This window comes from Tympanuchus pallidicinctus, unplaced genomic scaffold (genome assembly GCF_026119805.1).
Source record: "Tympanuchus pallidicinctus isolate F22 unplaced genomic scaffold, pur_lepc_1.0 scaffold1, whole genome shotgun sequence".
Classification (NCBI taxonomy): domain Eukaryota; kingdom Metazoa; phylum Chordata; class Aves; order Galliformes; family Phasianidae; genus Tympanuchus; species Tympanuchus pallidicinctus.
Window position 1 is genome coordinate 92,462 of NW_026294618.1, and position 27,231 is coordinate 119,692.

At 50.9% G+C, this 27,231-nt stretch overlaps 2 protein-coding genes and 1 long non-coding RNA gene across 3 annotated transcripts in view; 1 reads left to right on the forward strand and 2 right to left on the reverse strand.

The window, feature by feature from the left end:
• Positions 1-27,231, forward strand: part of LOC128085658 (uncharacterized) — a 222,382-nt gene that overhangs the window by 58,194 nt on the left and 136,957 nt on the right. The window lies entirely within an intron of this gene.
• Positions 128-3,651, reverse strand: LOC128085823 (rho GTPase-activating protein 32-like). The gene is made up of 6 exons (XM_052693730.1): positions 3,580-3,651; positions 3,153-3,275; positions 2,496-2,573; positions 1,618-1,699; positions 769-912; positions 128-490 (listed from the first exon to the last, which is right to left on the reverse strand). Exons 1-6 carry the CDS (start codon positions 3,631-3,633, stop codon positions 384-386), a joined length of 588 nt encoding a protein of 195 aa, XP_052549690.1. The 5' UTR covers positions 3,634-3,651; the 3' UTR covers positions 128-383.
• LOC128086016 (uncharacterized) lies at positions 5,667-6,308 on the reverse strand. Its single transcript, XR_008209207.1, has 3 exons — positions 6,105-6,308; positions 5,911-6,017; positions 5,667-5,738 (listed from the first exon to the last, which is right to left on the reverse strand). It is a non-coding gene; the product is annotated as an uncharacterized LOC128086016 (long non-coding RNA).

A 27,231-nucleotide genomic window follows, 5' to 3' on the forward strand; every position in this document is an offset into this window, starting at 1 on the left:
TCGTACAGCTGGTCGGTCAGCAGGGGGGTCGGGAGCTCCCTGAAGTACATTTTGCAGAGGGAGCTCGCGCTGTGAACGTCGCGGACGGTTAGCTCAGGAACCTGCTCACACTCAAATTCCTGGCTGCAGAGAAGGACACGAAAGCGGTTGAGAAAGAGGAAAGCAAGTCAAAAGCCACACCCAATGCAATCAAGAGTTGGAAGGGCTTCCTGATGTACAGGAGAACACAAACACTCGGCCACCAGCACCACGTCAGCCGTGCTGGATGGGATGTTCCCAAAGGAGACCTTTTCTCTGTGCTAAGGCATTGCCCGCAGGCCTCTGAACGCCCGCAACAGGGCACGTGCCCCTGCTGGCAGCTGTGTCTGTCAGTCGCAGCACTCTTACCGCAGTCTCTGGACGTTGGACGCCACGCCGGACAGGCGGTATATCCCCTGCACCACGCCATGCTGCTCGATGAACTCGGCGCAGCTCTGGAGGACCTGGGGGACTAAAGAACACGTGCCGGCGGTTACTGGAGCTCCTTAGTCAAGTCCTGCCTCAGGCTGCGCTCCCGTCACATCCCATCCACTAAGCCCAGCCGGGCTTGGCTGAAGCAAATACAAACGTGCTTGTCTCTTGGGAGCATTAGCCTCACTTCATCTTTCAGCCATCAACTCCCATTCCCCGTTTCTCCACTGGTATCAACCTGCCCCTTGCTACATACCATCTCCCTTTCATCGTTAGGTTCTCAAACAGGGAAGCTCTCAGGAATGGGCTGTCCCTTACCATCACGACCAGAGTGAAGAAGATGCTCTCCCAGGTCACGGCCGAACACCCTCTCCTTCTCCACCTCCTGCTCTTTCCGTTGCTTTGGGCGGGCCTTCACCACGGAACGAAGGAAGGTGAGGAGCTTGCCGCGCTTCTTTGGCACTGCACAACAAAAGGAAGAAACCAGTTCATCTCAGGTTTGGCTCCGTTGGACGAGGCCGAGCACAACACCTTCTACAGAGCACCTCAAAACGGGAAGAACATGATGAGCAAGTGCGTACCAAAATGGATTTTCCCCAACCCTGGATGAGTCCAAGGCCAGACTGGATGGGGCCCTGGGCAGCCTGGTCCAGTCCCACTTTAAACGTGGAGCTTGGTTGGCAGCCCAGCTTGAGGCAAGGGGGCTTGGAGCTTGATGATCCTCGAGCTCCCTTCCATGCCAAGCCATTCTACAAGGATTCTAGGATTTCCCCAACTCCAGTCATAAAACACAGCAGGACTGGGCCAAATCTCTGCACGTTCTGATGGAGTTGAATGCACTCCTCTTGCTTAGCTTGCTCAACCTGGGCATTAAGGACCCTCTTGAAAAGCCACGTTCTGATCAAGCGTGTCACTAGCACAACCAGACCTCTATCTGTCCACCAGGGACGCTGGCTGTTCTCAGCCTCGTACGGACTTGCCGGAGAACTGCCTTGGCCTTCCCTCATTCTCACTGCCTACAAAACACCAGCCATACGCCCCGTGCTATGCAGGAAGGATTATCAGCACAGAGGATAAGGGGGGAAGGATAAGGGAGGTATTAAACATGGAACACACCCAAAAAAGACTCCATTTTGCTTCCCTGCACCATCAAATGTCTCATCGTACCTGGCTTTGGCACTGAATTGATGAGAGACTCCGGGATTTTTCCGTTAATGAGCTCCACACACTCACCAGGGAAAAATCCAACCTGTAACAAGAGGAAGAAGAGACGTGCAATACTGAAGGCAGCGTTTCTCAGGCCTGAACTGTTCAAACATCACCTTTTCCTCATCACGTGCCTGCCGGATGCTCCGTAAGACAATCCAACCAAAAAATGGCCTGCTTAAAATTAATAATTATTCCAAATTGGCAGACAAATATCCATAAAACTGTGTATGGAGCGGGGAAAGGACAAGTATGCTATGCACCCCTAAATCTCAAGCGTGCCCGAAGGGAAAGACTTCATACAGAAGCTATATATTATGATAGATTGATGCAGCTAGATCTGAGTTGGCACAGCCTATGAACTTTCTGCTTGCTGACTGAGATGCAGCTGCCATCCCCAGCTCTGAGCTACCCAGCGTTCTGCAGCCAGCAGCAGCAGCAGCAAGCGCGCAGAGGCTCTGTTACCCTGCCTCATCTCAGCTGACAGGCAGCGACTTCCTAAAAGACGCTGACTTCACCTTCTGCATGGGTGCAAGCACAAGTGCTCAGAGACACTGAAACACGTGTCCTAGCTGCTGCATTTCCAAAGGTGCGGTTCAGTGGCCGTGACCTGATGCACGCTGTGAGGGCTCTTCTTTCTAAGTTAACTGAGGAGGCAGTTTCCTACAAAGACCAACTTTCAGCTCTGGCCTAAGCCCACAGCAAAAGGGAAAGTCCTCTGACACCAGCACAAGGAAACCATTTTCCATGTGGAGCCATGCTGTGCAGGCAGGGCAGCTCTAAGCTGAGATTCCTGCCTCGACCGAAGTTGCGCTCTCACGTCTGAAGCTTGGGCCTACCTGAAAGCCGTGCTTGCCTCTCCAGCGGGGGCTCAGCTCCTGAGGCGGCATCTCGATGACGCACACGAGGTCTCCCACCTGCAAGAGATTGCAACGTCAATCCCAGCTTCAGCACGGCTGGGAGGAAAGCGCAGCTCAAATGACTGCATTCTTCTGCACTGCCCAATATCGTCAAGCTTGAGAGCCATTGCACCAGTGCAGCTCTTCAGGCATTTGCAGTCGTACAACTGAACGTGCAAGTAGAAGAGTCACTCCAATACACAACATACAGAATTCAGCTGTTCAGTATGAAATGGTTCTCAGAAGCAGCAGGCTCTTTGCCAAAGGGAGAGCTCCAATTAAACCGCAGGCATAAGTCAGCCAAACAGATCCTGAACAGATCTGCACACTCCATACACTGCTCTGCCATTGCTCAGAGACAAGGCTACCACACCGGGCAGTAGCTCTTGGATCACAAGATTCCAATGCCAAATAGAGCCATAGTTTAGAGATGGCTGAACTCCTCCCTGCATCCAACCCAGTGCAAGTCTAATCTGGAGCCGCACCTTCTGAGCTTCACCTCACCAAACATTCGGAAGGTGTCTGAGAATATTCCTGATAGCTTCACACGTTATACTCTTCTGTACAGGACAACAAGGAACGCCCTTAACTGCTTACCTCCAAGGAGAGTTCACCCGGTGCCTGGGCAACGTATCTCTTAATAACGTGGGCAGCAGCAATAGCTGGGATATTAAGAGATGACTCCTCACGGACCAGCAGGGGCTTCCCGTTGTTCTCAGCCTGAAACACAGAGCACAGGCCATGGTGAGGAGCTGAGGGCAAACGAGGAGGATTTCAGGCTGAGGAGCATGTCAGCAGAGAAAGCTGCAGGAAGTGCACTCCGTCCTTATCATGGGCACACAAGAAGGAACGGCAAGGCTAAGAACATGCCCGCAGCAAGGAAAGAAAGCCTTGAAGGCAGCTTTTCAGTGACACCGATAGAGCCGCAAGGATTCGCTCTCTTGAAAAGCAGGAGAGCACATCTGCAGCTCACTCTGCTGGCTCAAATCAGGGAGCAAAGACCAATCAGAGCTCCACACTCTACCTCCATCCGTGTCATGCCAGGCCCACAGCTGATCTCGCTGCACGCGATGCCCATCACAGCAGGCACGACAAGCTGGAATGAAAAGAAACACGCTCATATTTTCTCTCTTCACACACCACACTATTGAGAGACTTCTTCAGAACTACCCTTGGCTATCCTCTGGCACAGGCGGGTGCTCTAGAAGCAACCACTCTGTTCACTCCGTTCAAATGGGACAGCCCATTAGGCAGCATTTGACCAAGCGGCTGTCCCTCTGCTAGCAGATGGGGACTGGCACAAAGCAGCAGATGCATTCGCCCAGGGCGCTCTGACAGCGCAGCAGCAGGGCAGTGAGAGGAATCATTGCTCCAGGTGCATCTGCTCCCCGGCCCCGGCTCCCAGCAGCCTCACCACCGGCACCTGCTGCAGCCCCGCACATCAAGGATTTCCTCTGCTTGCATCTCTGCTGTGCTCCCTACAGCTGCCGCGCACACTCTCACAGGCCAAGCGTGCGTGCTTGTGACCTTGGGTCACGCTGTGCAGCTCAGCACAAACTGGGCCTAGGACTCTTTGCCTAAGGGATTGCTTTCCTTCAGACCAGCTGGTCACAGCACCACACACAGCATCCTCCTGAGGGCGGAGCTGCAGGGGAAGGGAAAAAACCCACACGGGACCAGTGTCCCATCAACGCTGGGTGAGGCTGTGTTACCAAACATGGTGCGACACACTGCTGGTCAACCACGTGGGGGGACAAAGCGTGGCACGTACCTGGCAGGAGATCAGAACAAGGTAGACAATTCCTTGAACTCACAGCTGTTTCTTGTCACTTTGCTCTGTGCTTCCACGAGCGAAAGCTGCACCAAGGGAGCGGGTAGAGGAGAGAGAAGGAACAGGTCTGTGAGCTTGCACAATGGAGCAAAGATGACAAGGGAAAAGCCACGGGACAAATGCCATCTTTGTGGATCGCTTGGGAATGCAGGTACTGGCTGAAAGTTACGTCTGATGGACAAGAGTAAGCAGTACGAGCTGCTAGGAGCTCCACCAGCCAGCAGTTTTCAACAGCTCACTGCCCACCCGTCCATCCCACGCTGTCTCAGCTTACCTACAAGATGCTGCACAAGACACAAGGGTTGAAAACGAAGGCACTCAGTCGCTGCACAAGGGCAACAAGCGAGCTACTCACGCAGAGCTCAAGCGCTCCAATGAAGGGACGCAGCACGCACTGCTCCTCCCCTCATTCCAGCCTCTTGTGACATCACTAAGGGCCACCAGGCTGCTCCGCCATGACGACAGGGTGGGGAGGCAAGACCATGTCACAGGACCAGAAGATTCCAACACCGCACCCAACATTCTAGAATCAGCAAGCGGTTGGAATTCTACCTCAGCCCAATCCTGCACAAGCTGCCATGCGGTTGTCATGACCACAGCGCAGGACCCAGCGCTTGCTCCTGTGCAGCCTCGTACGGCTGGCCTCAGGCCGTCCCTCTGCAGGGCCTTCCTGCCCTCGGGCAGATGGACATTGCTTCCCAACAGCGTACCTCGCAGCGCAGGGCCTATGTACAATCCACACTGCAGTCCTATCGATCTGTATCAAGCTATCTATACCCAGACACACAGTCACCACTACCATCTTCTTTCTGAGTCTTGAGGTACACCATTCAGCGGTTTCATTGCCATCAAACAACCCCACTGACGGCACACTGCTGACACAACGTCCTTGCAAACACAGCAGCAACTCCTGGCACCGACAGCTCCGGGTACAACAAGCACAGGGCTCTGGGTTGCTTTGGATGCAGTTGCAGCATGGATCTGAGGGCTTTGTGGAAGGGGATATATTGCAAATGGCACCGACGTTTTCAGACCATTTCTCTTTCGGCATGGTCCCAGCACCTGGCATGCTGATCATCATCCTGAATATACATTTTGTCAATTTCTACAACTAATGAAATAGTTCCTTACCAAACGCAATCTGATCACTCTTCTGGCCATATTTTGTTCCAGCTACCGCTTCCTGCGGATGGCACCAATAGCGCTGCATCACCTACAGCTCTCTGCTCTTACAGTTCTGATGCTGTCTCGGCAGTCCTTGTGGCCTCACAACGCTCTCATGGTGAGCCATGCTGTGTCATTGCATCTGCGGGCAGGGATTCTCCTTGGACTGAGCAGAGTGCAGATGTCGCCTGAGAAATGAACTTAGGATCATTCAGGAAAAGCAAATGAGTTGAGTAATTAATTGAAGAAACTCATGTTCTAAAGGTACTTAGAAGGAGAGAGTATTTCCCAACAGAATGGGTTTAACTGTCTATTCCCTGTTTTGTTCGACAGGTCTGCTCTATGTATGCTTAGACTGACCTGAGAGGGCATGCTTCAGCACACCCCACAATTTCCAGTTTCCACATCGTCCAGGCAGCGCAAGTGCGGTGTACGTCTCCCTTGGCACAGACATCAAGCTTTTCTTCCTGTGCAATGAAAAACGTAGCGAGTAGGAAAGGACAAGTGAACGTGAAACTCATTTTGCACGCAGCGTTAGAATATAGCTAAGGTACCTCCACTGAGATGAGCAAGCTTCGTTTTGGGTTTGGGTTTAAAGGCTGCCAGCTTAGATAGAAACACTGCCATTCGGAAGGCTAAGAAACCTTGGCGCTTAAAATTCCTGGAGACTTGGAAAGTTCTCAAAGAAACCTTGAAAAGCTGCCTTGAAGTATTCCTGTTGAAAATTGCCGGGATGCCTCACCACATCATTCACCACGCCTATTCATACCATATACCATAGATTAAATCACTTTTAAAACCACGGATTGTAATTATCGGCAATACTTCCTCCCTGTGGATCTCAAGCCCTCGTGAGTGACCGCAATGGGGGGCGGCAAGGGGATTCTGGTGCCAAGCTGAACATCATTCCAGAAATCTGTTCTCCTGAACTAAAAATACGGGCTAAAGGAAACAAGGCGTGTATTCATCATTACACTGACTGCATCTGAGTGTGCTTTTGTGCACACGTGGATCTAGAGACATCGCTAAGAACTTAATTGGTCCACCCGATCCTTAAGCAACTCAGTAATTCAAGACACCTAACAAGGATGGAGGCTCAGTGGGCCATGGGCAAAGCAGGGAGAACAGAGGCAGGAAGCAGGAAGGAGTTCAAGAAGAGCAACTGACTTCACCTACCCAGGCTTCTGCATGGCCTCCCATACGGTCTCACATCACATCAAGGGAGAAGCACGGCGGAGAGCTCTGGTGGCTGCAGAAATCAAGGTTGCCCCTACGATGGTGCTTTATAACAACACGCCTTACTGCACATGAGACACAAAAGACAAGGTTAAGGTTAAAGACTCCACTCCCAGTGGATGTGGCTGTCTGCACAGACAACAGCTGCCTGCTGTCCAGCAGCCTGATGCTCACCCACCAAAGCACTCGCCCAGCAGATGCCTTTCATAGGAACACAAAGTTAGCAAGGTTGGAAAAGATCTCCAAGATCATCCAGTCCAACCGTCCACCTGCCACCACCATTTCCCACTAAGCCCCTTATGTCCCTCAGGACAACATCTAACATTTCTTGATTACCTGCAGGGACCGTAACTCTGTCACCAACCTGGGCAGCCCGCTCCAGCATTGGACCGCTCCTTGGAGAAGTGTTTCTTAACATCCAGCCTCAATCTCCCCTCGTGCAACTTGAGGCCGTTCCCTCCAGTCCTATCGCTACTTACATGGGAGAAGAGGATGACCCCCACCTCAACATAACCTCTCTTCAGCTCATTGTGCAGAGGGATAAGGTCTGCCCTGAGCCTCCTCTTCTCCAGGCTAAATAATCCCAGCTGCCTCAGCCGCGCCCCATAAGACTTGTGCTCTACACCCCTCACAGCTTCTCTGCTCCTCTCTGGACGCATTTCAGGCTTCCATGGTCCTTCTTGTAGTGAGGGACACAGAACTGAGCACAGCACTCAAGGTGAGGGCTCACCAGAGCTGAATACAGGGGATGATCACTCCCCTGCTCATGCTGGCTCCAGCCCTTTGCACTGCACTTCCAATCTCAACCATCCCTTCTGCGGTAGCGCTTGCATCCTCACTTAGGGCTGGAGCTCAAGAGCTGAACGCAACAGGAAGAACACAGCGTGCAACTGGAAGATGCGTCTCAAAGCCGACAAGAGTCACCTCTCTGACCTTGGGCACAACTCACCAACCGAGAGCCAGGTCTTGCCAGCTTGGCTCATCTGAGCACGCCAGAGGGGGCTGCACATCAGACCACAAGCATCCATTGCAATTGCAGCTCCACGTAGAGAAGAACAACGATTAACAGGTGTGAATGAATTCACTCACAAGCTGCACAAATTTGTTCTTCATTAAAAAACCCACATGGATTCCTACGCAAAAAAAGAACGGCAAGAGCTATGGAAGAGGTTCCTGGTCCTAAGCCTCATCCTCTTACCCCAATTTTCCTTGCCTCACCCTACCCCAACTCCTGGATGATGCCCACAGCCTTAACCTCAGACCTCAGATCCACAAGCTGAACATCAACCAATCTACCCCAGAGCAACAGAACGGCAGACACACAGCGGAAGACAACCAACCTGTAGAACCAGCTCTGTTGGGATTGGTCCAGATGTTTGTATGCTGCCTTCCATGGCCCAGACCAAGCTTGCTGAGCTGCTCTGTACAGGGGGAGAGCGGTGCAGATGCTACGTGCTGGCTGTGCACAGCATGCCTGTCACTTGATTTTCCTCTCTCCATCTTCCAATAGCAAGCAGCATTTCAAGTCTTTCCTCGTGAAAAAAATCACCTAGGTAAAAAAGAATTGGCAATCTTGATTTTAAGATTTCCTCATTTATACAACTTGATGTTTTAAAGCAGAAGCTCTCTCACCAGTGACCTACCTTAGACAAGCCCAACCTGCAGGGAAAAGTCATTCCTCTGGGTGCAAAGTCTGCAGACTCATTTCCAGGTGCAGCAGTCAGCCCAGTTCTCAGCACAGCTTCACCAACCACAGAAATCCAGTTGATGCCCGCTGTGCTTTTCTCTCTTCTGAAACGCTGCATTGCTGCAAGAAGCAAGGATTAAAATCACAGAATTGGGCTTGCAGGGGACCCCCAGAGATTACCGAGTCCAATCCCCTGCAAAACAGGCTCCCTACAGCAGGCCACACAGGTGGGTGTCCAGGCAGGTCTGGAATATCTCCAGACAAGGAGAAGCCACAGCCTCCCTGGGCAGCCTGTTCCAGCGCTCCATCATCCTTGCCGTGAAGATCCTTTGCATTTTGGTGCAGAACTTCCTGTGCTCCGGTTTATGGCCATTTCCCCTTCTCCTGTCCCCACAGATCGCTGACAAGACGTTGGCCATGCCCTTTGGACTCCCACACTTAACATATACGTAAGCATTAATCAGATCCTCCCTCAGTCTTCTCTCCTTATGGCTGAACAGACTCAGGTCCCCCACCCTTTCCACACTGGGGAGATGCTCCAGGCCCTTTATCATCTTCCTGTCCTTCTGCTGGACTCTCTCCAGGAGATCCCTGTCATTTTTGTATAGGGAGCCCAGAACTGCATGCAGTACTGCAGGTGAGGCCTGACCAGGGCAGAGCAGAGGGGGAGGATCACCTCCCTTGCTCAGCTGGCCAGGCTCCTTTTAATGCATCCTAGGATCCTATTGGTCTTCTTGGCCAGCAGGGCACACTGCTGGCTCATGGCCGACCTGTCGTCCACCAGGACACCCAGGTCCTTCTCTGCAGAGCTCCTCTCCAGCCGGTCACGTCCCAGCCTGTACTGATACTTGCGGCCATTCCTTCCCAGGTGCAAGGCTCAACACTTGCTTTTGTTCCACCTCATCTGGTTTGACACTGCCCAGCTCCCCAGCCTGAATGGCAGCTCAGGCTTTTGGTGTGCCAACCAAGAGTGAGCACGTTTGTTCTGCCCTGTGCTGAGCTCTCTCTCTCCACCCTGCACATTTGCCTTATTTTGTGCCTGGCTCAATTCAGAACACCCCAAATCTTTAACTTTTCACTCTGCTCAGCAACTTTCTTAGTGGAAGGAAAGCAGCTCTTTGACAAGAGGGCTGTAAGTTCAGTAAAGCCAGTACTACATACAGAAAATACTAAAAGCTTCTACAGCACAAACACAATCTCCCCTTCACAACCAGACCCAGCACCAACCCCCGGGAGCACCGCCGCTCACAGCTCTCCAGCCGCACTCTGCGCCGCTGATCACCACCACTGAGCTCAGCCAGTAAACCTGTTCTCAGCCCACCTCATCATCCACTCTTCTATCCCACACTTTCTCAGCTTCATTACCAGGATGTCACAGGAGACTGTAACAAAAACGTTGCTGAAGGCAAGGTAGACAACATCCACTGCAGTACCTGAAATGGTCCATTCCATCCCACTCGGGCTGAAGCTTTGACTCCTTCCAGGTGCATATTAGGAACAGTCTCCAACAGGGGATGAGTGCAGTGGAAATTTCAGAGGTGGAGTTTGAGCCAACGGTTCACATTCCTTAAGGGGTAACAGAGCAGCAGACAACCCGAGTACACAGTTCTGAAGAAACTTACCCTTGGTTTCAAGAGCGGGCATTCCCAAGTACAGCAACCCAAACTGCACTTCATGTGGTGATACTCGTAAGCCTTTTCTGTGAGTGGTTCGTATTCTGACAAGGGCTACAGGCAAACACTTTGTCCATGGTAATTTGGTCTCTAAAACCAATTTTGACAAGTGCTTTTTCAGCATCTGATTGATTCATTCTACTTTCCCTGAAGAAGGAGGGTGCCACGGAGTATGGAGCTGCCACTTCATTTCTGAAGTTCTCAATAGCTCCTGTAGGACACGTGAAGTAAAGAGGCTTCCCTTATCTGAGTCTCTATTCTGCACAATCCCACATCTAGGGATCGTGTCCAGATGTAGAGTCCTCAGTGCAGAAGAGACACAGACCTGTTGGATCACATCAGAGGATGGCCACAAAAAAAAAAAAAAAAAAAAAAAAAAAAAAAAAAAAAAAACCAAGGGATCAAACAGCTCTCCTCCAAGGACAGGCTGAGAGAGCTGGGGCTGTTCAGCACGAAGAAGCAAGGGCCCCGAGGTGACCTGGTAACAGCCGTTCAATACTTAAATTGGAACAAAAGGAAAGAACAAGGGAAAAAACAGGTTAGATATAAGGAAAATATCTTCCACAGTAAGGGTGGTGAGGCAGTAGAACAGGTTGCCCAGAGATGTGCTGGATGCCCTGTCTCTTCCAAGGTGAGGTTGGATCGGGCTCTGTTCCTTGTGGGGAGTCAGACTAGATCATCACAAATGGTCCCTTCTGACTCCAAGCAGTCTATGGTGTGAGATGGTCTGTCTCTATGGTATGAGACAGCTGATGCCATGAGGAACGGCAACACAAAGGATGTCGATGGCCTGATGAGCAATCAGGGCAGGCAGGGAGGCCTGAGTGCTCAGCAGCTCTGGGGACACTCACCAAGCAGTCCAACCAGGAAGATCCACATCAGCCACAGAGCCTGTCCATGGCAGTCCCAGTATTCAGCTGTATAATCAATGGATATCAAGATGCTACAATCACAATATAATCAAGAGAGTTAGGCAAAGTGGACAATGATAACAACAGAGAATAAATGAAAGGCTTACCCTTATGCTGGGCTCACCTACAAAACACCAGTAGAGATGATCTCCAGAAGAGAACCTTCCCCTCTGGTAGCCAGCTCTTAAACAGGTCTAGGAGGGCTGTAGCCTGGCTCCACCCCTTCCGGCAGCACAGGTGAATTGCCTTCACCTGTGCTCCTCTGGCTGAGTCATGGCTCGCCTCAGGTGATCAATCAGAGGTTTCAGGCTGTGGCTCAGCAGTTCCCATACATCAGCAGACCAGAGGCCTTGTTTCATCACACTGCTGGGTCCCATAGCTGCAGAGCTAGCTATTTAACGGGAGTCAGGGGGTGGAAGGAAGGGGGACGCTGGGTATCATACAGATTAGGAAACTAAGAGCATCCCCTGACAGTTGGGATGGAGATCTGGGCTGATCCTGACAAAGTGGTCCAGAAGAGGGCAATCTTTCCTCTAAATACGTTTCCTATAAATACAAAGCAAGATCTGCAAGAAACAGAAAAAAACATAGGACTCCAGGGTGGTCAGCCACAGCATGCTCTGAGCTCCATGCCCTGGCATCTGTTACAAATTCATAAGGGAGATCCGGGAGAGAACCAGACAAAACAGGAACAGAACACTTCTGTTCAGTGTGCTCGAGTAGTGGAGACTGCATTGCACTAAGTGAGGATGAAGAAAAGGGCCGCAGGGGCCCAGAGATTTTCTTAAGCTCAGGTCCCAGCCTGATGGATGCACCACACTCTATCACCAGTCACATCACTTATTGCACTGGAAGAACAGAGCCCAGGGAGCCCCTTGTGACCCCCACTCCATCTTTAAGTGAGCTTCCAACAGCCATCACAAAACCCACCTGCATACAAGTGATGCATGAACAAGGGGCTCATGAGGGGCTCCATTGCCTGCTCCACAGATTTCACAGTGCTTAAACCACTAACTAGAGGAGCCCCAGAAACCATTAAATCCCATTGAGCTGCAAAACAGAACAAGATCCAAAGAGACAAGGAACATAATTTAATTACGTGCCCACAAAAGAGGGAGCAGAGACTTCATGAGAAGTATTGAGTTTAAAAAGAGCTGCAAAGAAGATCTTGAGAACACAGAATCCCTTTATGGAAAAGAGCATCAGCTCCAGGCATTTCCAGAGTTGCAATTCACAGTCAGCCAACCAGTGTTACCTTGGGGCTGATTGGTGCATTCCAGAAATGAGATAAGAGCGAAAGAAAGAAACGAGCATCAGTCCCTGTATTACCAGTTCAGAGAAAGGGAGATACCCCGTTCACTTCCCGCAGAAAACAATTGAAGGGCATCATAAAGACAGGCAAAGCAGATAGAGCTACTCTAAACCAGCTTAGGATCCCCACAGGAAGGGAAAGACTAAAACCCTACAATGAAGAAAGAATTGCTTACCTCTTTCCAAGAACCAGAGCCCCCCAACAACCCATGGGGGGAGGGAGTTCTAGGAAGAGACACTGCCTGTGGGCCTGCCAGCTCTCAGATGAGGTGAGGGAGGGCTGGAGCCAGGCTCAGCCCCATCTGCTCCCACAGCTGTGTTGCTTCCACCTGTGCTTGCAGGGCTGCACCCCTCACGAGGTGCTCCATCACTGCTTCAGGCTGTGATCTCAAAGTTCCCATAAAGGCATGAAGGAAAAAAAAAAAAAAAAAAAAAAAAAAAAACGGCAGCCAATTGGGTCTGCCTGTGTGGCAAGGGGAGCTTTATTGATGGGCGAGCTAGGATGGCCCACGTATTTTGCTTCCATTCCTCAATGGCAATTGGTGACATTTCTAATAGATAGGGGAGCACAGATTTCAGTACTGATACAGTGAGGTGCTGAGAAGCTGCACATGCAGCACAAGGGCTGAGATGAGCGGCGTCAATGGAGCGAGTGCTGGCTGCCCAGCTGCCGGGCTCAGCTTACGGCTCCCCAGGGAGAAACGCACGTCATCTCCTCACACAGCAATTAAAGGCCGCTGTGACGTTACTGGAGGGTTTGGTGTCCTCAGTGGGTGAACCTGGCACCTGCCTGTATGGCAGCGTGTGGCCTTTGGGCTCCAACAGCAATCCAAACCCCACAGAAACAGAGAGGCTGCAGTGCATCCTTCGTGCAGCCCTGCGCTCCTCGAGCCAGAGATCGCTGACGTGCTGCAGTGCCCCATTGCTGCTGCAGCTCGACGCGGGATTGCTGAAGTTGCTGCAGATTTGGAGAAAAGACAGATCATCTCCAGAAAGCACTGCTCGTATAACTTGCCCACGTGCTTGGGGCACGAGCCCCATTTTGGGGGCAATGACCTCCACTTGCATGGCACTACCCCCCCCCCCAGTGTCATAGCTGTGTGCCGAGGGCACCATCACCCCACTGCGCACGGCCATCAACTCATCCCAGGACTCCACACATCCCACAGGCATCCTTGTCCCCATCCTCAACCCCACAGTGACATCAGCAAGGAGCAAAGTGGGGCAGAGTACATGGGGGGACTTGAGGGGACATGAGAGGGCATATGGGGACACAGGGACGTGTGAGGACATGGGGGGACATGGGTTTGATGTGTGGAGTCAGAACTACAGAGGTGAGAGGAGGTGACACGTAGAGGTGACACAGGGAGATGGCAGGCTGTGCCAGGAGGTGCCGGTGCCATTCGAGCAGCACTGCAGGGCAGATGAGCAGCACCAGCCCAACCTGGGGGCGATGGTGATGCTCCAGGATGAGGAGCTGATACTGGTTTTCCAGCAGGTAGGAGTTTGTTATCCATACGTAATACTGTACTTCTTTGGCTGTTTTAAAATCAGTGATAGTATGCGGTCTGATCCCATGTCTTTGACAAGTGTGGTTTAAGGATCGTCAGCTGAGTAGATCAGCAGAACATGGGGCCGTTGCTGGGAGAAGGCTTGGGGAAGGCATGGGGAAGGAAAGCAAGGAGAAAACCTGAAAAAGGAATGGGCGAAGAAAGGGGGCAAGACAAAGGGGAATGAAGGGGAATGGACTGAATAGCTGTAGAGCAGCCTAAAAAGCAGCAAGAAGCTCTGGGAGGACTGTCAAGTGCCAGATTCTGTATCAGGTGTGTATCTGCGTGCATACGTTGCCATTACCTGCTTGTGTCAGGGTTCCTGTCAGTTCTGAGCTCCTGCAGTGAGAAGAGCTCGAGCAACTGGTGCAGTCGCTGCAGACCTGTGGGATGGGGGAGTGCTTGATAAGGACAGCCCTGCAGCCCTCAGCTGGACAAACTTGCTCCGTGTGCCCAGACTGGGAGCTGCACGGTGCCCGGCCGCACTGCTCCAGCTCACAGCCCGCTGCCTGCAGCTGCATCTTTGCTTCCTTCCCTCCTGCCCAGAGCCTTGAGGGTGCTCCTACAGTCCCCTGCCCACCCACAAAATGTCAGAGAAGACAGCTGGCAGCGAGCTGCAGGAATCCCAGCACCCTGTTTTCCTTCTGCCTGCAGCTCTCCTCCTCTGCCACACAGGGCTCCAGCCTGTGAAATGGGAATGGTTGGGGGGAAAGGGAGTGCTGGCAGGAGCGACTGCTGCAGCTGGCCGGGGAGGGTCTGCGTACCCTGTGCCCTTCTGGGCTGCCTGTCCAGCTGCAGGAAGACCAGGGTAAGGCAGCTGAGAAGCTGCCCCCATCAGAGGGGGGTACAAGCTGTCCTTCCACAGAGACATTCCTCTCACAGCCAGATGCACCCACACAACTCTCGGGCCGTCTTGCCAATGGCAGCTGTGACACATCAATTCTTTCTAGGCAGGTGAATTAATTTTTTCCATCTGTAAACTTAGGGGGAGAACTGCAGTTTTTGTTAATCTTTGTAGGAACACTGTCATGGTCCACACAGAACTCAAAACTGCAGCTTTGTGCTAGATCTGGCTGCTTAGACTTGCTAGGACCTAAAACTTCCCATTTTATGGCATGAAAAGAACAAGGAGAGTAGTTAGGCCCTGGAACGGGCTGCCCAGGGAGGTTGTGGATGCCCCGTCCTTGGCCGTGTTCAAGGCCAGGTTGGACGGGGTCCTGGGCAACCTGATCTGAATGTGTGTGTTTGGTGGCCCTGCTGGGCAGGGGGGTTGGAACTACATGATCCTTGAGGTCCCTTCCAACCCAGGTGATTCTGTGATTCTGTGATTCTGTGTGAAAAAGCCAAAAATGAAACCCGCAGTGAAAGAAAGGTCCTTGGAAAAAAATACGTGGAAGTAAAAACAAGACAGAGGCTGAGCAAACATTAATGCGGCCCGGCGCTTTGTGCCAATGGGCTCTAATTCCATTATCATTAAATTTGCTGGGCAGGTGCATTTTGGTATTCGAACATTTAGAAACAACGCAACAGACACTGGCAAAAAAAAAAAAGAAAAAAAAAAAACCAACTCCTTTTTTACAGCTATTTATAAGCACTTGGCACAGCTCTCCTGGGTTTGGAGTAGTTTCCCTCTTTCTTCTTCGTCTTTCCCCCCACATCCCCTCCACTTCGAACTTCGCGCTCCTCTCCCGTCCTCACAGCACACAGTGCGAATCGCCAGGCGCTGCGCCGCCGCTCCTCCAGTCCCGTCGGAAAAGTTCTTTCCGCGGTCTCTGCTGCCACCTCCTGGCCAATGCGCGGAACGGTCGCTGCGTCCCGCAAGCTGCACAACGCATGCGCGTACAAAATGCGGAAGTGCCGTTCTAACCGCTCTACTCAGCTAATCCTCCGCCTCTCTATGGTCATTAGTCCTCCAGCTAATAGCGAACATGCGAACGCGGCGTGCGCCGGCCCCGGGACGGCAACGCGTGCTGGTTATTTCACATGCTTAGTTTCGAGTAGAAAACAACGCACGCGAAGGTGACGACTTCTCATTACGCGTGCGAGGGGCGCAGGGGCGGCTGGGAGCCAGAATAGGCTGTTCCCGAGGCAGGCTCGAGTGTCAAACCGTCCGAGGAAATGGACAAGGAGCACGGCCGATTGGAAGAGCCAGTGCTCCAGGAATCGACTGCTCGCCTGCACCTCAAGGCTTTGTAGATTTGAATGCTAGTTATGAGTGTCCTGGCGCATGCGCGCTGTTGCCTGGAGGACTAACCATAACAAAGCTCGGCGGATTTGCTGCGCAGAGCGACGAGAACACCACGCCACTTCCGCGTGCCTGCACGTGTGCGCCCTGGTGCCCGCTGCGCCAAACACGGCCGCAATTCCACCTATTGGCCACCAGGGGGCACTGGAGACCGCGGAAACAACAACGACTGGATCGACGCGGAGCCGCGCCGCAGCTTCTGACGCTCTCTTCTCTCTTTGTCGTGAGGGCAGAGGAAAAACGCAGTTAGCTGGGGGTTGAGGCAGGAGAAAATTACGTCAATTGGAAAAAGACGAAGAAAACCAAGGAAAACTTCTCTACACCCAGCAAACCTCTGCTAAGCGCATAAGAATATCTGTAAATCAATACATAAATAAATTTATTTTGTCATGCTTTTTTTTTTTTTTTTTGCAAGCCTCTGAGGTGATGACAAAGCTGGTATCAGTTGGACAGGTGTGCGCAGCAAAGCCAAGGATGGCTACAAGTGGTTGACGTTGCAAAACAATTGCAATGCAAAACAGACATTCAACTCCAAGAATAAAAGCATAGTAGTTTTCTATTTCTAACTTCTGTACCTGGCCACACCACTCTGAGGATCCCATCCGGGTCTCCCAAGGCTTGTAAATATCCACTGCGATATCAATTTTAATATTGAGCAATCTGTCATCAGCTCTTCTATTCACAACCGAGGCCAGGATCTGCTGCAGGGCGTTCTGACCACAGGCACCACGGCTGAACTGTTTTAATAACAGCTGGATTCCCAGGCACAGTTTCAAGGATTTGGTCTACTTTGGACCCACAGAAAGAACTAATATGAAATGTGACCTGCATAAGTCATCGTGACGCAAACTTCTCAGCATCGCCTTTAGGAAACAGAATGGATTTGTCACAAAAGTCTCAGCACAGCGGTAACACAGAACACTGTGTAAGAACAAGGAGAACCTTGGTGGGAAGGCAAGGAGCTTTATGAGCTCCGCCTGGGAAATCCAGAACCGTTTGCCCACAGACTCCTCCTGGGCAACTGTTCTAGATTCAGCTGTTCCAGAGCACAGCTCAAAACTACAGAGGAAACAAGGGCAGTTCTACGTAGGCAGAATAAGAAGAATGCTATGGTCCTTCAGTATTGAAAATCAACAACAGAAGCCATTCCCAGAACACTGCTGTGGGAAACACAGCAGCAAAGAAGAAAGCAACCGTATTTCCCCGAACCACTGCTCCAGAGAACTTAGGAAAAGAAAAAGAAATAAATTTATTTTACAAGCTACCTGTTTGAAGGCATATACCATTCCCACATTAAAAGCATTAAAGGAAAAAAAAAAAAAAAAAACACATCTCCAACAGTATTTGCATTTGGTCTGGGCAGCAAATAGCGCAGCCCTGCATCACAAAGAACTGTAGTCATGAGCACCAAGCTCCTGAGCTCCAGCCAAACCAACCGAACGTGCCGATGGACAGGCAGCATCCTTCAGTAGGACAGCCAGTAAAAATGTCAAGGTACCCGATTCTCAGCCTTCTTGTCCCTTTGTGAAAATCCACAGGTCTCTGTGTTAGCTCCACCTCTAGCCTGTAAAGCCCAAGCTCACAGTCTGGTGGAAGTCTGAGAAAAAGGTCAGGTTATTACAGTGAGTCGCCAAAAGGACCGATTTTTTTCCTCACCCCACATCTCAGTTCTTTTACTCATGCATGGTATCTCTCACAGGTCACCTGGTGGTCTTCTCATGAAGGCCACATGCCTTTCTTACTGTGCACTCTTTGACTGGGATCAAGCTGAAGGATGCTTGACTCACTCCAGCCAGTCTTCTTATCAGCTAAAACTCCAAAATTCCATCTGCTGCTGCTTTGTTAATTTGTGGCTTTACTGTCCGGCATGCTACCCTACCCTGCATTCCAGAGACAGGATAACTAACAACGCTGTTTGGAGAAACAGCAGACCCTCTTCCATTGCCACCCGTTAAACACAACTCAGTGATGAAGGCGCTGCACGGGGGCTGCACCCTGTGCACATTGCTCTCACAAGCGGCGCTGTAGCGAGATGCCAGGGGCTGTGAGACACAATGACACAAAGGCGTTTGGTGATCGGGGCACGGTCATTACAGTACAGGAAATCTGCCTGCTCAGCAGCTCCAGGGAAACTTAGCGAGCACGCCTGTGGGTACCATCCCCAGCCTCTTAACCCAATGCTAAAAGCGTTATGTTTAGGACTACAGGTTGGAATACCTATCTTTAGGGCTCCCATGAAGCTCGGGGTTCAGGTCAAGAAGAAAATTCATGCTGCCTCCCAGCCAATCCCAGTGAGGCAAATGTAAGCAGAACACCCAGGGCAGGCAAAGGCAAGGAAAACACCATAGAGAACTGCCAAGGAAAGGGCAAGGGCAAAGAAAACACTGCAAGGAACGCCCAAAGGAAAGCCAAGGCAAGGGCAAGACTGCAGGGAAAGGCCAGAGTCAAGAACTCAGGAGGAAGTGCAGAGTACCCTACAGCACGGCAACGAGCTCCTCTGGGAGCTCTGCGCTGTAGTAAGGAACAGGTAAACATTGTGGGTACGTCGTCCTCTCCAGTCCGGGCAACCAGCAGCCAGTCAGCAAAATCAGGGCATGCCAGGAAACGAAGCTTTCTATTTCTCGCTGCTCTCATGAGGAGCCGCAGATTTCTCGCTGCAGCTGTCACAGCTCCCAGGAGCGCTGCGGTTCCCTGCCACCACCTGTTGAACGCAATGCAGTGACGAAGGCACTGTCCCGCATGTGCAAGGCAGCGCCTCCAGCACAAAGTGCACTGCAGGGCTCCATGCTCTGAGCAAGGCAGCCGTGCTCTGTGCACGATGCTGCTTACCAGCAGTGCTGTAGCTGGTAACAGGCAAGAAGGCTGAGGCACTTCACAGGTGTGCCTCCATCTTCTCTAATGGCTCATCACATGGCCCTCAAATATTAAATTTGGTAGGTGGGAATTGAGGAAGCAAGGCCAGCCTGGCCACCACCCTCACCATCCCACATTGTGAGCAACGACCAGGTTCCAGCCCACCTGCAGAACCAGAAATACAGGAGTCTGTTGGACCCGATGAGACGCGACATAGAGTCGTAAGGGAGTTTGGTGATGTAGTTGCCGAGCCACCCTCAGTGACATTTGAAGAGTCACAGCACTCAGGTGAAGTCCCTGGTGAATGGAAACAAGGCAGCATCACACCCATTGTTAAGAAGGGAAGAAAGAATGATCCTGGGAACTACCAACATAGCAGTCTCACCTCTGTGCTGGGAAAGAGCACCAAGCAGATCCTTGTGCTGGGGCTGGCACTCTTCCATATATATATATTCCATATATATATAACCCAGCAGGGTTGAGTGCACCCTCAGAAAATCTGCTGATGACACCAAGCTGCGGGGAGCAGTGACACAGCAGAGGGACCCAGACAGGCTGCAGCAGCAGGCACAGACAAAACTCATCAGGCTCAACACATCCACGCACAGCATTTGCACCTGGGACAAGAGAACCCCCCCGCTAGCATGGTGGGGGATGAAGGGGCTGAGCATAGGCCTGTCCCAAAACACCTGGTGGACGGCAAGCTGCACATGAGCCAGCGAAGTGCCCTCCCAGCCCAGAAAACCAACCGCATCCTGGGCTGCATCAAAAGACACGTGGTCAGCAGGTGAGGAGAGGTGATCCTGCCCTGCTGCTCTGCACTGGTGAGGCCTCACCTGGAGTGCTGCATCTGCAGTGTCCTCACTGCAGGAGAGACAAGCAGCTGTGGGAGCACATCCAGAGATACAAACCGATGGAGCACCTCTCCTACAAGGAGGGAGAGCTGGAGCTGTTCAGCTGGAGAAGTGAAGGCTCTGAGTAACCTGGTAACAGCCTTTCAATATCTAAAGGGGAGCTAAAGGAAAGAACAAGGGAAATTTGTCGTTAGATATAAGGAAAATATCTTTTACAATGAGAGTGGTAAGGCAATGGAACAGGTTGCCCGGAGATATGGCAGATGCTCTGTCCCTTTCAAGGTGAGCTTGGATCAGGCTCCAGGCAGCCTGATCTAGCTGTCAATGTCCCTGTTCACTGTAGGGGAGCTGGACTATATCACCGCAAATGGTATCAAGCAGTCCAGTTGCAATGATCCACGTGGCTCACAGAGCCTCTCTGTGACAGTCCCAGAGTTCAGCAGACCAGGTGCCTCATTTTGTCACGCATTTGGGTCTCACAGCAGCAGCGCTATTGAATGTGGTGGGGGTTTGGTCAACACACAGGTTAGGAAACTAATAGCATCCCCTGACAACTGGGATGGAAATATCAGGGATGCTTCTTACTACAACGGTCCAGAAGACAATCCTTTCTGTTTTATTAACACAAAGCCAGACCTGCTATTCAAACAAAGGACTGTATGAGCCCGAGGTGGTCAGCCTCTGTATGCTCTGAGAACAGTGCCCTGGAATCTGTTATTATTGGCAAATTTTTAAGGGAGATACGGGAGAGAACCAGGCAAAACAGGAACAGAATACCTGTGGTCAGTGTGCTTGAGCAGTGCAGACTGTATTACGCTGAGTGAGGATGAAGCAAACGGCCACTGTGGTCTAGGAGTGTTCTTCAGGTCCTGGTCAATGCACCTCACTCCATCACCAGCCAAGTAGCTTACTGGGCTGGGAGCACAGAACCCATGGAATAAAGTGAGCCCCTGGTAACCCCATTCAATCCCCAAGTGAGCTTCCCACAGTCATTACAAACCTGCCTGCATATAAGCAACGCACGTACAAGGAGCTCATGATGTTTCACTACCTGCTCCACAGATTTCACAGCGCTTATACCACTGATTAGAGTAGCCCTGGTAATCCTTAAACCCCATCAAGCTGCAAAATGAGATGAGAAGAGACACAGAACATACATTAATACGTAACAATACACAACAGAGCACCCTTAAGCAACTCTGCACAAGTGGAATTAATATAGCACTGTGAATTAGTTACTAAATAGGCTGGGATGAGGTTGGAGCAGACAAACCACGTTTGGAGCCCCAGGTTGGAGACTGTGAGGTGAGAATCATAAAAGAGGGAACAGAGGCTCAACCAGAAGGTAATGAGTCTAAGACTTACAGACAGGACTGTTGGGACTGACAGGGGCTGATTGAAGCATTCTGGAAATGAGGGAGCAATGAAAGATTAAAACGTGTATCAGTCCTTCCATCACCAGCTCAGAGAAAGGGAAATAACATCCTTATCTCCCTTAGGGAGAACCTGAAGAGCATTTTAAGGACACACATAACAGATACTGCTCTAATCCCGTTCAGGATATGCAAAAAATGGCAGAGCTCACAACCCTGAAATTAAGAAGAAATCACTCACCCCTTCCTGAGGGCCAATACTCACCCACACCCCCTGGAAGGCATTCTGCAGGTAGAGGTGGCTGCCAGCCCTTAAACGTGGCCAGGAACCCCTCCTGAAAAGAGTTCACAGCCCTGAAATAAAGAAGGGACCACTCATTCATTTCAAAAACAAACACTCACCCCACACAATAAAGAAAATAACCACCAGGTACAGATGCTGCCCTTATGGCTGCCAGACCTTAGATGTGGTCATCCCCCCCCCCCCCCCAAAAAAAAAAGGTGATCTCACAGCTGTGAAATAAAGAAGGAATCAATCACTCCCATTCCAAGGGCCAGAGCTCACCGCACACACCACAGGAGTCAGGTTCTGAGGATGAAATACTGCCCTTATGACTGCTAAACCTTAAAACCTTAAATGTGGTCAGAATCCCCCCCAAAAAGGAAAGAGATCACAGCCCCTCCCCCCCCCCCCCAAAAAAAAAAAAAAAAAAATTCACCCCATTCCAAGGAATGGAGCTCATCCCACACTCCTAAGGAAGCTATCTTCAGGTAGAGATATTGCCCTTAAAACTGCCAGCCCTTCAACGTAGACAGGATATCCCCCCCCAAAAAAGAGTGCATTGCTGCCCTGAAATAAGGAAGCAATCCCTCACCCCATTCCAAGGACCAGTACTCACTCATGCTCCAAAGAAAGCAGCCTCGAGGTAGACATGCTGCCCTTCAACATGGTCAGGATCTCCCCCTCCTCAAAACAACAACAACAACAACAACAAAAAAAAAAAAACAAGAAAGCAAGCCCCCTAGGACAGGGGGGTCTGGCAGGGAGTACATCTTCAGGGCAGAGAATGATTCCCATCCTGAGACACGCTGCATCCTCATCATCGTCACTGACTGCGATGCCACCCACAGCAGCACCGTGCGCACAGTTGAGGAGTGTGGCATCATGCACTACATCATTGGGGTACAGCCCACACTGCACCATGGGGCCATGCAGGAACCACCGTGTCCCTGACCCCCATCTCCACCCCACAGGTGGGGAACAACTTCCACAATACACACAACCAGAGCCTCTGTCACCTTTGTCACCGTCCTTGACAGCTTCTGGCACCTGTGTAGGACATTAGGGCCTTTGGGGCCATTTGGGGCAATTATATGGGGCTGTTTGAGGATATTTGGCGCCCTTTGGAGTGTTTATTCGGGCACATTTAGGACATTTAAGGCTGTTACTTGGGGACATTTGAGGCATTTGGGGACATCTGGGACCATTATTTGGGTATCTAGAGCCATTTGGGGCCATTACTTGGGGAGACAGGGGGCATTTGGGGCCATCTGGGGCTCTGTGTGGGGCAGGAGGGGATGTGGGAACGTGGGATTTGGGAGGGGATTGGGATTGGAGATAGGAATTGGACATGAGATTGAGATTGGGATTGGGATTGGAAGGGGATTGGGTGGGATCACGGATGGGATTGGGGATTGGAATTGGGATTGTGATAGGACTGGAGTTGGGATGGGATAGGAATGGGATTGGGATTAGGGAAGGGGTTGGGGATGGAATGGGAATGTGTATGGTATGGTATTGGGATGGTATTGGGATTAGAATCAGAGAGGAGATTGGGATTGAGGATGGGATGGGATGGGATTAGGGTTGGGGATGAAATTGGGCTGGGGGCCAGAGCCAGCTGGTGACATGGGGAATGGGGGGGGTTTACAGCAGGGGATAGGGGCCAGGGAGGGATGAAGAGATGGGGGGACATTGTGGTGTGACAGAAGGAGTGATGCTGGGTGTTGCTGAGAGGTGACAATGGGGTGAGACCGTTGGGGTGATGCTGGGGGGTGACACTGTGGAGTGATGTTGGGGTGCTAAGTCACAACTTGAAGCAGTGATGGAACACCTGGCGGGAAGGCAGTGCCAATCCAGGGGAGCTCAGGTGCACATGATGCTGCCGAATGATGAAGAGGTGGAGCCAGGATCCACCCCTTCCCAGCCCTCATTTAAGGGCTGGCAGAGCACAGAGAGCTCTTCTGTGCACAGAGCTTTTGCTGTGGGTCTCTGCTTACCTGAGGTCTTCTAATGTAGAGCTGATTGGTTTCCTTTGTGTCTGCTCCCGTGAATGCTGCGCTGGAGCTGACCTTCATTTGTTGTAACCCAGGGCTTGACTGCTCTGATGTATTTTCTGATTAGGAATTTATGTGGGTTTTTATGAAGAACAAGACCATTGTGCAGCTTGTGAATGAATTTGTTCACACCTGGTAGTTAGTGCTCTTCTCTACACAGAGCTGCAATTGAAATGGACGCTTGTGGTCTGATGTGCGGCCCTGTCATGCGTGCTCAGGTCAGCCAAGTTGTTAAGGCCGGGCTCTTGGTGAGTTGTGCCCAAGGTCAAAGATGGGCTCTTGGTGGCTCTAAGGCATGCCTTCCAGTTCACATTGTGTTGATGTCTGGAGCTCTATCTCTGTCTGGGGATCCAAGTATTAACGCAAGGAATGGTTTAGATACATGTTAGCCTTGAAGAAAGGCTGTGCACTGCCAAGTGCTGCACGCACTTGTAACTGTTCTGACTGAGAAAATGGCATCTGCGGGGTGAGTGCTGGGTGAGCATTGCCCTGCTGAAAAGCAGGCAGCTGTTGTCTTTGCAGACACCCATGTCTATGGGGATTGGAGGCTTTTTCACCCTTCCAGCTCATGCCTGTTGCTGTGAGAGTGGAGGTTTTTGCCCTGAGAACTACCAGCAGAAGGGATACTGTGTGTGGTCTTTGAGGCCTTTCATGCAAACCAGCTACATCATTTTGTGGCCTGTGACTGCAGTTTAGAGATGACCTAGCAGGCTTTGCCCAAAGCGGAATGATTTGCATCCAGCAGTGGAAGTGGCCAAGAGCTGAAGACAGCAGCACTGCTGGGGAAAATCCACAACACTGTGAACAAAGGCCAAGAAGAAGAGAGCTTGTCACTGTGTTCACATGGTAACGTTTTCCTTCCAGAACAGTTAACTCTCAGGTGGAGTGTGAGTCTTCTGTGGTGTGCCTACAGCTGTGTGATACGCTCCACTGCAAGTGCTGATGTTGTGCATTTAACCTTGTCTTTACATCTCAAGTGCAGTAAGTCATGTTGTTACAAACAGCATCTTGGAGGCAACCTTGATTTCTGCAGCCCCAAGCTTTGTGGCACGAGAGCTCTCTGCCATGCTTCTCCCTGTGATGTGTGACCGTATGGAAGGCCTCGCAGAAGCCTGGCTAGGGGATGGCAGTCGCTCCTCCTTTCCCCAGCGATGCTGGAAATAGTGTGGAACGGGACGGGGGGACATCCCAGCCGTGGGCTCCTCTCAGCAGGACTGAGCGGCTGTTCTGATCCTCGTGTTTGAACTTGAGGGAATCTGATGCTAAGTAGAGAAATGAGGGGCTTGTTAATGAAGAAAAAAAGACTGTGTCGCATCTTGTGGTGCAGGATGTTCTCCGCACTGCTGCTAACAGTGCCCAGGATGCTCCCTTTTTGATGGGGAGAGGTTTAGCAGGGATTTCTTAAATGAAAATAGTTTGTCGTGTAACTTCCTTTTCATCGACCTTTCATGCTACTTCTGGATAAGTTATCTTTGGATTATGAATCAATATTTATTATTGAAGAGAACTGAAGAGAATACGTACGCACCCTGCGCCTTCATCTGCACCAAGAATCTTCTAAACATCTTTGCACTGTTTCTTTCTGGCCCTGAGATGAAGCTGTGTGCAATATGGGCTTGGATGCATTTTCAGTCGGATGCAGGACACGTAACGCTCATCTGAGTTGTCATGCTGACAAGAACAGCAGAGTGGTAAATTTTACAGGGTTGCGTGCTTTACTTTTTTTTTTTCCCCCTCCAGTCATAACCATGGAACCACAGAAGTGTTACCTAGACAGAAGAAGCCTTTGTCACCTGGACTTCCTACCAACGACACAGGCAGTGGAAGTCAGCATCCCAAGCATCCATGAAACCCCTGCGCAGGACTGGTGAGAGTTACCCTGGCGCCGTCCTTTGGCAATCTCAGGTCTCTGTAAGCTCCCACGCTGTGTCGTAACTCCTCCCGTGGTGCTGACTCAGCTCTCAGCTCTTTTGTGGGGGAGAGCTGGAGTTGAACTCCTTCCTGCTTCCTGCCTCTGTCCTCCCTGCTTTGCCCATGGCCCGCTGAGCCTCCATCCTTGTTAGGTGTCTTGAATTACTGAGTTGCTTAAGGATTGGGTGGACCAATTAAGGTCTTAGCGATGTCTCTAGATCCACGTGTGCACAAAAGCACACTCAGATGCAGTCAGTGTAATGATGAATACACGCCTTGTTTCCTTTAGCCCGTATTTTTAGTTCAGGAGAACAGATTTCTGGAATGATGTTCAGCTTGGCACCAGAATCCCCTTGCCGCCCCCCATTGCGGTCACTCACGAGGGCTTGAGATCCACAGGGAGGAAGTATTGCCGATAATTACAATCCGTGGTTTTAAAAGTGATTTAATCTATGGTATATGGTATGAATAGGCGTGGTGAATGATGTGGTGAGGCATCCTGGCAATTTTCAACAGGAATACTTCAAGGCAGCTTTTCAAGGTTTCTTTGAGAACTTTCCAAGTCTCCAGGAATTTTAAGCGCCAAGGTTTCTTAGCCTTCCGAATGGCAGTGTTTCTATCTAAGCTGGCAGCCTTTAAACCCAAACCCAAAACGAAGCTTGCTCATCTCAGTGGAGGTACCTTAGCTATATTCTAATGCTGCGTGCAAAATGAGTTTCACGTTCACTTGTCCTTTCTGACTCGCTACGTGTTTCATTGCACAGGAAGAAAAGCTTGATGTCTGTGCCAAGGGAGACGTACACCGCACTTGCGCTGCCTGGACGATGTGGAAACTGGAAATTGTGGGGTGTGCTGAAGCATGCCCTCTCAGGTCAGTCTAAGCATACATAGAGTAGACCTGTCTAGCAAAACAGGGAATAGACAGTTAAACCCATTCTGTTGGGAAATACTCTCTCCTTCTAAGTACGTTTAGAACGTGAGTTTCTTCAATTAATTACTCAACTCATTTGCTTTTCCTGAATGATCCTAAGTTCATTTCTCAGGCTACATCTGCACTCTGCTCAGTCCAAGGAGAATCCCTGCCCGCAGATGCAATGACACAGAATGGCTCCCAACCTCATTTTTCATTGCTTACTGTTATGGTAGCTGCCATCCGTGTCCACCCTGCGTATTCTTAGAGCTCTTCTGGAGTCCATGGGGCAGACTTATGGTTGAACTAAAGGGAATTTTTTCATATTGCTCTAGCTCCAGATGATTATCCCTAGTATCATTATATTATATAGTGCAATATATCTTCTGTGCCTCAGAATGTGGCACGTGTGGCATGAGAGAGTTGTGAGGCCACGAGGACTGCCCAGACAGCATGAGAACTGTAAGAGCAGAGAGCTATAGGTGATGCAGCGCTATTGGTGCCACCCGCAGGAAGCGGTAGCTGGAACAAGATATGGCCAGAAGAGTGATCAGATTGCGTTTGGTAAGGAACTATTTCATTGGTTGTAGAACTTTGACAAAATGTATATTCAGGATGATGATCAGCATGCCAGGTGCTGGGACCATGCCGAAAGAGAAATGGTCTGAAAACGTCGGTGCAATTTGCAATATATCCCCTTCCACAAAGCCCTCAGATCCATGCTGCAACTGCATCCAAAGCAACCCAGAGCCCTGTGCTTGTTGTACCCGGAGCTATCGGTGCCAGGAGTTGCTGCTGTGTTTGCAAGGACGTTGTGTCAGCAGTGTGCC

What these genes read in the sequence shown, in the direction of transcription:
- LOC128085823 (XM_052693730.1), bottom strand. Translation starts at nt 3,633, where the DNA reads ATGGGCATCGCGTGCAGCGAGATCAGCTGTGGGCCTGGCATGACACGG. An exon ending in CGGGTGAACTCTCCTTGGAG is followed by an intron (nt 2,574 to 3,152) that starts GTAAGCAGTTAA and finishes AATCTCTTGCAG; the next exon opens with GTGGGAGACCTCGTGTGCGT. An exon ending in GAGGCAAGCACGGCTTTCAG is followed by an intron (nt 1,700 to 2,495) that starts GTAGGCCCAAGC and finishes CTCTTGTTACAG; the next exon opens with GTTGGATTTTTCCCTGGTGA.